The sequence below is a fragment of the Lepisosteus platostomus genome, chromosome 7 (genome assembly GCF_059453375.1).
Source record: "Lepisosteus platostomus isolate fLepPlt1 chromosome 7, fLepPlt1.hap1, whole genome shotgun sequence".
Classification (NCBI taxonomy): Eukaryota; Metazoa; Chordata; class Actinopteri; order Semionotiformes; family Lepisosteidae; genus Lepisosteus; species Lepisosteus platostomus.
Genome location: NC_142617.1, coordinates 56,442,238 through 56,453,827, shown reverse-complemented (window position 1 = coordinate 56,453,827; position 11,590 = coordinate 56,442,238). Strand labels below are relative to the sequence as shown.

Sequence of the window (11,590 nt, the reverse complement as noted above, 5' to 3'; positions counted from 1 at the left end):
CCTGGGCGTTTCTGGAAAAGTGGGGGTGTTACCCCGGCTAATTCCCCCATGGCATTTAGCAATTACAGCCTCCTAATTATCCCCATCTATGAACTGGCTTCATCACTCTGCTTTCCTCCCCACTGAAAGCTGGCCTGTGGGGAGTGCACTTCGGCTGCCGTCGCATCATCCAGGTGGGGCTGCACACTGGTGGTGGTGGAGGGGATCCCCATTACCTGTAAAGCGCTTTGAGAGGAGTGTCCAGAAAGGCGCTATATAAGTGTAAGCAATTATTATTATTTTTAATGGTCTGAAAGCTTGGTATTATTTAAAGGAAAACATCAATGATGCGTTGTAGTGCCCTCTAGCGGACGAAGGGAAGGACGCGCACAGCGATCTTGAAAAGAAAAGTGGTCAAGAACCTCACTTCCGTGTCACTCGCGTGAACAGTCCCGTCTTCCAGGCCTTCTTTTCCAGAGACGGGCCACTCCAATGAATGGGGTACATGTTCAGCTAAGAGAACTATGATCCCCGAGTGCTAAAGAGCAAATGGACTTGGATCCTAAAAGAACTCTATACTACCTCATCACCATGAATGACTGATCATGTTGATAGTGTTTTACATTTTTAAAAACACTTCTGTATTTGATAGCTATCCACAAAACCAGGAATGGAAACGTCCGATAAAATCCACTTCTCATCAGGTACATTTGTTAAATGAAATCATTTAGAGATCAAGAGCTAAAGTGTTTTTCACCCCCCAAGGAACAGAGCTCTCTTGAGTCTGTCTGATCTACAGGCCACTGATGACCTATAAGCCTGGCTACTACAGTCTAAGTATTATAGGTAGGCATTAAGGTCAATGTGACAACATTTTCCTTTGAATTACAAGATACACATCATGTATTCCCATGCAGGGCCCTATATTCCATCAACAGGAGTGATGTATACCAGTGTCTTCAGGGGAAGAGGTGAAGACAGTTCAGCCAGATCCCCTCCTGAAACTCAGAAAACACCCCCAGTTCACCCTGCGTCCTGCCTGCCACAAATCCACTGCACATCTCGCAATCAAAGGACTTTCCTGAATACTTTTAAACACATTTTCTTTTATAGTGTTAAAATAAAAAAAAATATATAGTGGTTCTTTCCTCAAGGTATTTCTTCATCTAAACCTCTGCCATTAAACAGAAATGTAAGGGAAAATAAGCAGTCTTGGAGATTTAACAGAAAATGTACTAATCAAACTAAAAATGTTTGTGAATTAACATTCATTAGAAAATCATACAAACACAATTTGCTGCCTTTAAACAGTTGACAAGAATGCAAAAAATACACGCTTGCAGTAACACATCTTTAGAAAACAAAATCCCAAGAACTCTTTTTAATAAATCAAAGGACAATGATTTACAATGTAGGAAAATTTAATACATATAGGACTATAAACAACATATTTACAGCAAAACTCACTTGAACAGTGGCCTTTTCACAAATATAAATTATTTTATCTTCTTCAAAGATATTTTAAAGAATAATACACATCTGTGTAATTCTGGAAAAGAAAAAAATAAGAAAGAAGGATCTATTGGCAAAGACTTGTTTTCATTTCCTACAATAGGATTTTCCCATGATCTTCTGCCGAGAAGATGTAGTATGCTGATTCTTCTGTGCAAATGCAAGAGTTTTTACCAGGTCTGGGAAGAGCTATCCTGTAGAATTCATGTTCAAGACTCTCCATTCCTAAATCTTTGGAAAACTGCAGAAACAAGGTGGTATCTACAAGGTTTTGCTTAATCCTTTGAAGTTTGTCACATAGCCGTTGTCGAAAATGTTTCCATATGAATGAAAATGTTACCACGACTATACATATTGTATCATTTCTGTATTGTGACTATATGATTAGAACACACTAAAGACAATATACCACAGGATATAAGGCACAGCTGGAAAAGCACACTACAACTTCAAACACGCAACACATAACCTGGTCAGGGCTGTATGTAATATGGCACTTCAATTTACTTAAGGTTAGCAATTGCCTATTCCTTTCACCTCAACTTCAGAACAACTTTTCCTATCTGTGCTTCATCCAAGCTTTGACCAGGTTGTTTGATTTTCAATACTGAAAAATGCAGCCAGCACAAACAAAATGGCAATCTTGTTACGTTTTCTTGGAAGATCAAATGTTTTTTTTTTAATAGCATTACGATTAAGTTCTGTAAATCTCAAAATATCCCTCACCTTGAGGATGATTTTAAATTCTAATGCTTTGTGAGTTGATACTTTACAGAAATACCTGCAATAGTTAAATTACAACCATGTTACATACCAATGTAACAAACACTGTGCTCACTCGTGTGAGAGGAACTGAACAAAGTACCTTGGTTCTTTTGACCACGGTATGCAAAGATATCATAATGGCTCATCTTTTACATACCTGAGAAATTTACTGGGTATAAAAACAGCTTATCAGTAGAATGCAGAAGAGCATTGTCTGTTATTTTATAATAAATGCGTTCTTGTGAGTGTATATATAATATATACACCAAACATTATAGTGCGAGATCTTTTTTTAAAAAAATATTGTAACTGGTCTTGAAACAAGTTCTCTTCAGATTTATAGTGTCTATTACTTTCTGGTAACTGGTCTGCGTTAACCACAAATACTGGTTAGTTAGTATATGCTTGTTAAACTTAACGTTCATTAACAAGCTTGGGCTTACAACATTGAATTTCTAAATTGATCAGAATTAAGAAATAGTAGCTTAATAACAAGAAAGTGCAGAAAATGCGTAAGAGTTCTGAGGTCAGCCATAGGAAAAAGTCACTTTCCAGAGGATGGAAAGTAACTCAGATAATTAAATAAAAAGAAAATGAATTTTTTTTTTCTTGAAATAAAGGACAGAGGCAGTGCATATTACAACTTTTGTCGATCAATATTTTTCCTCACTAGTCTATAAATAAGGTGCATATCGTAAACAGTATGTATGAAATGAAAAACACTGCATCTGCCTTTAGCAAAACACATACTTATACATTCTGTATACGTACTTCTTCAACACATCCTTAAATCAAACTGTAACGAGTTCCCAATCTCTTCCTTCCCCATTCAGCTGACCTCAACATTACAAACACCTATACTGGAAGGCTGGACAAACAATTTGGTGCCTCCAAGCCTGATCATTTACATAACATGTATGGAAAAGAAACACAAGAAAACAGCTCTAGGAAACCTGTTAACTGTATAAGAAAGACAGCAGTGACGTCCAACCTAACGCCATCTAAAAGTCGAGAGCCAAGAGCTTGAGGCACTTTCATATTCTGCACCCAGCCCACGAATAAAGGCAAATCCACCATCTTCCGAACAGTCCATGGGCCTAACCACACTTTGCCATCCTTCTTGGTCTTAGCAAATACACAGAGCTTGCGTCTTTAAGATGTTCCTGACCATGGTAAGAGTTTTTGATCTGCTGCGCAGTAAGCAGCACAAGCCAGTGACTGAACCCAGGCACAGGCTGTTTAAACATCCCCCTCTTAAGCTTCGTCTGTGCCCGTCATGTACCCAGTTACTGTTATCTGAAAGCGTTGAAAACTTAAGGGGGGGTGTTTGCTGGTAAAGAACAATGGTTATGTCTGTCTCTCAGGTCAGCAAAGGAAGCTGACCGCTCCACAGCAAAGGAAAGTCTGATTTGAAAGTCAAACCGTGACTGGCATTCAACTTAGCAGCATGTATCTTTCCCTCCATTATGCTGTTTCAGTTCCTTAAGTTTAGTCAATCCCGCAGCCCTCTTTATGTCTTTCTGGCATTCCAGCTGAAATCAGGGGTGTTTTTCTGGTCTCCGGTCCTTTCGGGCGGCGAGCGCGAGTCGTGTGGAGATTTCTGGGACGGAGGGGAGCGGGGGTCCAGCAGGGCGGAGGTGATGTGAGGAGGTTTGTCAGGGTGGAAGGGGCGGTAGTGGTCGGGCACCCCGGCACCGTGATTGCCCTGAGCCCTGTGGTCAGGCATCCTTCTGAAGTCCTGCGGGTGGCCACCGGCCTGGTGGTAGTTCTGGGGCCGAAATTCATCCGAGCGCCTTCGCTTTGGGTCAGGATGCCTGCAACAAAACAGCCCTGCAGTTACAGCTCCCTTTTCCAAGCAAATCTACTTTTGCACTGGCAGAGCCACTACCATGACATGGAATCAGCCAGTTCCAGAGAGATTCAGACTCCGAATTTCAAGGCGGCAACAACCGGGCAAAATGTACTCTTTTTCCATCTGTCTGACCTGCCCTTGCGAGAGTTCACAAGCAACTCGGTAGAACCCCCAAGATCCCAAATAATCACCAGAACAAAGACCGATTACAAGTTTGGAAAAGTTACAGCCGTCCTTCACAAATTTCTGCACCTGAGCATTTCAGTAATACACATTACCATGAAAAGCTTTAACAACGACATAGACAAGAAAAATGCAGAATAAATCACCAAACACAGAACAGACCCAGCTGCCTAACCTTACCGTTTTTGACATTTCCGTGTACAAAAAGGTGTCGTTTTTTGTACAGACGTGCATGACTATGTCAATATGGAAAGCCTTCTGCTCAGCTGTTTTTAAGTGAGATTGGTCTTCACTCCCAAGACAGGAGGACCACAGATTTAAATATCCCTCACAAATACTTGACAAAAGCAACAGGCTTGTTGAGCCCAGGCAGGCTGGTCTGCTCGTGCTCCGCAGAGCTCAGGACACATCGCAGAATGACAGCAGCAACCAAGGACTACTGATGATCAGCTCCTATCATTATACAGGAAAAAATAAACCATTTTGGAGCCTTTTAGAAATGGCTGCTCCACCGCTCGCTCACCTGTCGTAATAGTCCCTGTGCCCCCTGTGGTCGCGGTCGTTGCCATACTGCTCGTACGGCCGCTTGCGAGGGGAGCCCCCCATGCGGTAGCTGCCGGAGCTCCTGTAGGGGTCCCCGTGAGGGCGCCGGTCCCCATAGTGGTGATCCTTGTAGCGATGCTGGTCGTAGGGGTGATGCCGGTCGCCCGACCATGATGGGTTGCTGTTTCCCGGGTAGCTGTACTTCCGATCTCGCTGCCAGTCTCCCCGGTCTGTTGAACAAAACCAAGATCTGACTGCCAGCGTTCAAGCTGCTTTGGAACCAGAGGAGAATCCCTGCTCCTGCCATTTCTAGTCACATGCAACCATTCTGGATAACAGAGTGCGTTACTCTTCTCCAGATGAGGCAGGCGATGTCCCGGCTACATCAGCTCACGGGGCCAGAGCTGACCCTGAGAGCCGGACCCCCCTTGCCGGACAGGATGCTGGTCTGTCATAGTGACTCAGCGATGCTGGTCTGCGATCAGACACCAGGTGGGGCAGAGTATTTAGAACCTAAAACCCACTAGTTTCCAGATCAGAGATTTACCCACTTTGCTACGCTGCCCCTGTAACTCTGCAATTCGAGGACCAGTAAACAATTCAGAATCACCACTGTTCAACAAAGGAGAGCTGGTGAAGGATTCACATAAAAGGTGATCATTCTTGGAATGAAGCATACCACAGGCTTGAGATTAAAAACAAACTACAATCCTCTCTCAAATTCAGAGGTTGCAGCTGCCCTGTGAGAACGGGCGAATCACCTGCGCTTCCGAAGTGCCTCTTGCTGGGCGGGTTGTAGGGGTCCCGGTGGTGCCCGTGAAGGGGGGGCTGCAGAGACGGGTGGGACAGAGCCAGGTGCTGCTTCTGGGAGGGCTGGGAGCCCATGGAGTCCCGGCTGGAGCTAGAGGGCTCCGGCCTGAAGGGCTTTTTACTGCTCGAGGAGTCTTCCTTTTTCTTCTGCTCCTTCTGATGCAAGCAGAGAGCGGGAAAGGAACAGAGGCAGGAGAGTCAGACCAGGTGGCTTTTCTCCCCTCTCATCGGTTTTAACTATACTTCATGGCATAGATGTGCACGTAAGAAACAGATGGAAACCCAAAAAAAAGAAGAGACTAGCAAATTTGGCTGCATCTTGTCTCACCTCTTCCTCCTGCGATCGTTTCTTCTGCGCCATCTTGTAGAGCTTGTGAAGCTTCCTGGCATCAAACTCAGTGAACTTAGACACAAAAATCCACAGGTTCCTGCAATCCACATCGAGGAGACCCATTAGTGAAGACTGTAAAACTGAGCCTACAATGTCCTGCGATGCAGAGACCTACTGAGTCCTCCTCACTGATTCAGACAAGCTCAAAAGTTTGCATCTGCAAGCAGAAACTAGACCAAAGACCTCACTGTGGAAGAAAATCCACTCAATGCAATAATACACTAGAATGGGTTGTTAAGACTGCAAAGTAGAGAAAGAAGTGACAGTAAAGATTTGCACAGAATAGCAACAGATCCACAGTGGATGGGAAAACTGCGGATCATTCAAAGTTACACAATGAAATCCGATGTGCTGTGACTCATGGGACTGTGGAAAATAAAATATGACTCCAATGCCTAAGCAAAACCAGCCATCATTACCTCAGCATTATAAAACAGGGGTAGCCAAACACAGTTCCAAACTACTGAAGTACAGGACGTGTTTATGGCACTACATTTGGATCATTACTGCTCTTTAATCATTCTGTTTGAGTCACAGTATTGGAGCACAATAAAAGTATTCACTAACAAATTTACAAACCGTAATAGGACACTTTCCATCTAACGCAAGGCTCTATGGTGTATCATGGTTCTCCATCCTCAAAATACCCCTTTTGCTTGTAATAGCAGCTGGATTAAGCCTCACCTCCTCCACGTCTTCACGTGCTCTGGGTCGGTGTAAGCTTTAAGGCATTCTGTGATGCGGTCTCCGATCTTCAGCAGGCAGGTGCGTGTGTGCTGAAGCTGCTCCTGAACAGACAGGCCCTCGTCAGGCTTGTCCAGCTGTTTCAGGGCCTTCTTCACCGGCCGCATTCGCTCCTTACACTGCGAAGAGGCAGGCAGAGGCACAGAGCGTCCTAAATGGTTTGCACTCCGAGTCACCCCGAAACGAGCAGGGAACTAGAAGCTAACCTATGGTAAGAACAATTCAGCTGCAAAGGGCAAGGCTGCTCATGTTTCTCTCATCATCATCTTAAGCCTGTTTGCTGTAAGCGTGCCTCTTAACTCATTTGATCAAACTGCTCCATTTCTCCCTGCGGTAGTAAGAAACAGCCTTAGTGCAGTAGAACTGTCCAGGACGTCCTCTGCATTAGCCATACGGGTTGCTGTCTTGTGAACCTCCACCCAAGCACTGAGACCATGCTGGCCGAGAGGAGAGGTACTCACAATGCTGAAGGTCTCCTGGTCCAGCTCGTCATCCTCATCCCCAATGGGCACAGGCTCGTTGCCCGCAGTGATGTGCACAGGCCCCTGAGACTTCTTCCCTTTCACTCCTGACTTGGTCTGAATGGAGGAAATGGGGGGAGGTCACAGAACAATTCACTGCTGGCTGAACGATAACTGAAGGCTGGCAGCAGGAGGTACAACTACCACTTTGTAAATATATTCTTCATTAAGTATGATGATGCACCTGCGTTTGATATGTGCCTATTGACAGCATACAAGAAAAAAATCACCAAAAAACTACCTTTTCTTTTTTCGGCTTTGAGCGTTTTTTGTCTTTGTCCCCATCCTTTTCTTTTTTGGGAGTTCCCTGTTTTTCTTTGTTTTCTTTATTATCTTTCTTCTTCTGCTTCTTCTTTGAAGCGGTCTTTTCAGTGCCATCATCCTAGCAGAATGAAAACAACATCACTACACGCACACAGTACAGGTCAGGTCCTGAAACACGACCCACTGAGAGGCCAGAGGAGAGCGTAACACTGTTTATTCATCTCTGCTGTACAGCTCTAGACTTCCTTCTAACTTTGCGTCCCCAAAGTTATCACTGTCCCCATGAGCCACGCTGAGCTGTAACTCCACTGCTGTCTGCTCTGACGCACCTTGACCTCCCCCTCCTCAGACGGGTTGTCAGAGAGCCGAGGTGAGGAGATTTCATTTCCATGCTCATCTTTGGGGGCCTTGTTCTCCTTCTTCACCCTTGGCTTCCTCTTCTTTACTTTGGCCTGGTGGGAAAAGCATGTTAGCGGCTGTTAGTGACAGTCTAGAGGGGGAAAAAAAAACTTTCCATTAGTCTTAGTACATACAGAAGTTCCTGTTTATGAAATTTGTATTGGTCTAAAAAATATAAAATATATACAAAACTCCGTAAGACTTTATCTTGTGAGATGCATTCAGTCAGGGTCGTTACATCTGAGGCAGAAACCGATAATTGAGTCTTTTACCATGAGGGCAGCTAGTCAGGCCTGCTATTGAGATTAACACAGAAAATCTAGTATCAGGAGCGCTGTAACAAACCAGTTCACGCAGCACTAATAATTCTACCCATCGTTTACATGACCTAACTCCCAGCAACACTATAGCCTAGCAGGTTTTATTGGTCTCTTGAAAACACTAACACTTTAATAATTTGGAAAAGCTGTTAAACTGCAGTTAAGCGGTTAAATCGGTAACTTTTGGAGCTGGAATGGCAGCGTGGAGACACAGCGGCCCTCCAGGACCAGTACTGAACACCCCTGGTATTCATGAACACCTACGTCATTTCTGCTGGGCTGACAGCTTGACCCTTTCCAAATATAACCTTTTCTATTTTTTTCATCTGGTTCTGTTTATGAGACAAAAAAAGGATTATTCCAAATAAGGTGGAAGAAGTTAGAGCCTGCAAGGTGCAAAGCACAGCAGAAGGCAATTTCGTGCTGAAAAGCAAAAAAAAAATGAGAATGTTCCAGCTGTAGGTCCTTCCAAGATATTAGGGATTTTTTTTACTCTTCAGCAGGAATTGATACCAGAAATAATGCTACTTCTTTTACTAACAATTTTAAACAAGTCTTTAAATTGTTTCACACACTGTATACCTGAAGGAAGTTTAAATGTCAAGTTTATTAATGGAAATTACCCTTTATTATTATTATTATTATGCTATAGCCTCCTGACGTGTGTTTTTCACTTGAACCCAGCACCCTCACAAGGGGAAGAATGGAAAAGTGCAGACGGACTCCTCTGACCCACCATGTTCGAGCCGCTCGCTGCGCCCTCTCCGCCAGCGCCCAGGGGGCCACAGGGCCCCCCCGTGACAACGAGAGCTGTCCCTACCCTACTCTCGGCCGCAGTGAGCCAGCTGCGCACTGCCACTTGAGAAACCCACAGCTAGTGCCAGGGCCCAGGCTCGAACTCGTGACACCCGAGGCCCGAACCTGTGAAGTCAGAATCGCGGGGCCTCCCAGGGAAGGGAACTGGGGCGGCCCCGCTCGCCAAGACCAAATGAGGTCAGAGCAGTCATTCCTCACCTCCTCCCCTGCTTTGGAAGCATCCTTGTTCTCCAGCTCCTTCTTCAGCAGCTTGAGGAGGTAATCGGCCCTTGACTGCAGCTGCTTTCCTTGTGGCTTCTTTTCAGGATCATCTGGAAGAATCTAAACATTGAAAAAGAAACATCATTGAAAAATGTAAGGCCGCCAGTGTAGTTCAGAAAGAAATTCTGATTGCTATACTCTATCTGAAATTCAAACTGTTTTCTAGAACTTAAAAATATGACAGCACGTAGGTGTAATACACTTAATGTATGTTAAAAAAAATAAATCCATGTACAATACATCTCCTGGACATTAAAGAAAATCAAGTAGATATCCTTGGCACAATTCTTGATTAACTATCGTAACAGAGTCCTCTGACTCCCTTAATTATCTTCCATTACTTGTTAGCCAATAGGAAATGGCATAAAAAATAATTTATTTTGTAATGAAAAGCCTCACATACCTTACTGGACAGCTTGAGATCTGGGTCGGTCTTGATGAGATCCCAGTTGCTGTAACCGTGCTCATAAATGCCCAGTAAAAGCTGAGTGTCCTCCTCCACACCCCACTCCACATCAAAGTGGGACGCCTTGACACGACACGTCAGCTGAAACCTAGAGCAGGAACAATCCCCGTGCTATCAAAATCCCCAAACGCACTGAATTGAACCAGATCAAGACCGGCAGCAATGCAAAATCCTTGCAAATACAGGAGACATGAGGAAAATCATGGACAGAAAGCAGGAGACTGTGGTTGGTGCTCTGGCTGACCCTCTGAGATTCTTTAAGAAACAGGTTGATGGAAGTCCTGGAACATTATGCCACTAGTAACCAAACAAACAAGATAGGTCAAAGGTTTTCTTCTTGTGTCCTTGTGTACCCTAGCCTCATATCCTGCAGGTACACTCCCAAAACCTATTTTCTATTCACTTCTATTCAGTTACCAGTGGTAAAAGATGTGGGAAAGCAAAGATTAAAGACTGCAATAATCTTTCTCGAATGCCATGAAGTTTAAAAAACCTACCACCAAGATGAACACATTTTCTGTAAATTATGGGTCACCAAAAGGTCGTCAGAGATTCTTCAGAAAGATCACAAAGGAATTAATCTTAAATGAAAGATGAATGTCTTACTTTTTCCTTTCCTCAGGTTCAGCAGGTATGGCTTTGTGCAATGGCTCAAACTCCTCCTCATGCTGAATGATGGATTTGGCATTGACCTGGACTCCTGAAATTTTAATGGTAATACCCCTCCGCTTCCCTGGGCCTTTAGCTACGGAAAGATGGAAATACATGCTTATACCGCAGTTAAAATATAATGTGAAGTCAAAAGAGGATGAAAAATCTTTAGACGTTAATCTGTTCCAAAGAAAGACATTTAAAAAACTAGAATGATAGTTATGTACATTTAAAAAAATATCTTCAGTCAGGAAAGCCTGCTAAATGATCAAAATATTCTTCGGTACTGTATATTCCAAAGCTAATTACCTAGTAACTAATCTTTAATTGGCTCAAAAGTACAGCAGCAGTGTTACCCCTGGGATTTGAACCCAAAATCAGTTATGAGTCCAGAATCCTGACCATTACTCCACACTGCTCTCTACAGGTGAGTAGTCCTGGCCTACCTGAGAGGATGTGCTGCCTCCTTAAGTGAAGCACCTTGATAGAAGGTGTGACAACACTGGCCAACGCAGAACACGGAAGGCTTCAGATTGCTTTAACCCTGGAAAGCGAGATGTGATTTGATGACAAGGGTTCGTTAGTCAGACTGGCTCTTACCCTCGCTAGGGTTTTCCTTCAGCTGCTCTTCGTGCTCCTGTACAGCTGCTGCACAGCTGTTATGAATAAGCTCCCCCAAACGCTTCAGGTCAGCAATAGACTTGTCCACCAACTCAGCATCACGAGCAATGGCCTCCAGTCTAGAAAGAGAGTCACTTGAATTAGACACAAAGGCTAAAATGTAATAATGGCAAAATTGTATTTCCCATTAGGATTTAAATGTACATGTTAATTAAAACAGAATTCCATGCTGAAGTGGGCCTACTACTCTAAATGTCAAAGCAAAGCCAGACGTAATGACATTCTAGCTGTTAAATTACCCAGAAAAAAATAGCTTTGTGCATTTCCCATACTCGCCTTTCAAGAGGAGCGCCGAATTTCTTGTAAGCCTTGATGAACCTGACAAAGAAAAAGCAAAAGTAAAACACTCCTTCTTCATTTACTTCTATCTCGATTTTTACTCCGCCCTGCTGTCGTTCAGCGAGCGTTGCGAAAGAAGCGATGCGCGCGGCC

General features: G+C 43.9%; 1 protein-coding gene across 1 annotated transcript in view; it reads right to left on the bottom strand.

Moving 5' to 3' along the window:
• Nucleotides 1-1,345: 1,345 nt before the first annotated feature.
• The window catches only part of chd2 (chromodomain helicase DNA binding protein 2), a 34,230-nt gene continuing 23,985 nt past the window's right edge, over nucleotides 1,346-11,590 (bottom strand). Inside the window, exons 27-39 of the mRNA XM_088641357.1 lie at nucleotides 11,435-11,476; nucleotides 11,078-11,217; nucleotides 10,433-10,571; nucleotides 9,764-9,914; nucleotides 9,298-9,420; nucleotides 7,894-8,016; nucleotides 7,542-7,682; nucleotides 7,241-7,357; nucleotides 6,720-6,898; nucleotides 5,973-6,072; nucleotides 5,596-5,800; nucleotides 4,815-5,064; nucleotides 1,346-4,070 (exon numbers count right to left, since the gene is read on the bottom strand). Coding sequence (XP_088497483.1) covers nucleotides 3,767-4,070; nucleotides 4,815-5,064; nucleotides 5,596-5,800; nucleotides 5,973-6,072; nucleotides 6,720-6,898; nucleotides 7,241-7,357; nucleotides 7,542-7,682; nucleotides 7,894-8,016; nucleotides 9,298-9,420; nucleotides 9,764-9,914; nucleotides 10,433-10,571; nucleotides 11,078-11,217; nucleotides 11,435-11,476 — 2,014 coding nt within the window. The 3' untranslated portion in view covers nucleotides 1,346-3,766. The remainder of the gene's footprint in view (nucleotides 4,071-4,814; nucleotides 5,065-5,595; nucleotides 5,801-5,972; nucleotides 6,073-6,719; nucleotides 6,899-7,240; nucleotides 7,358-7,541; nucleotides 7,683-7,893; nucleotides 8,017-9,297; nucleotides 9,421-9,763; nucleotides 9,915-10,432; nucleotides 10,572-11,077; nucleotides 11,218-11,434; nucleotides 11,477-11,590) is intronic.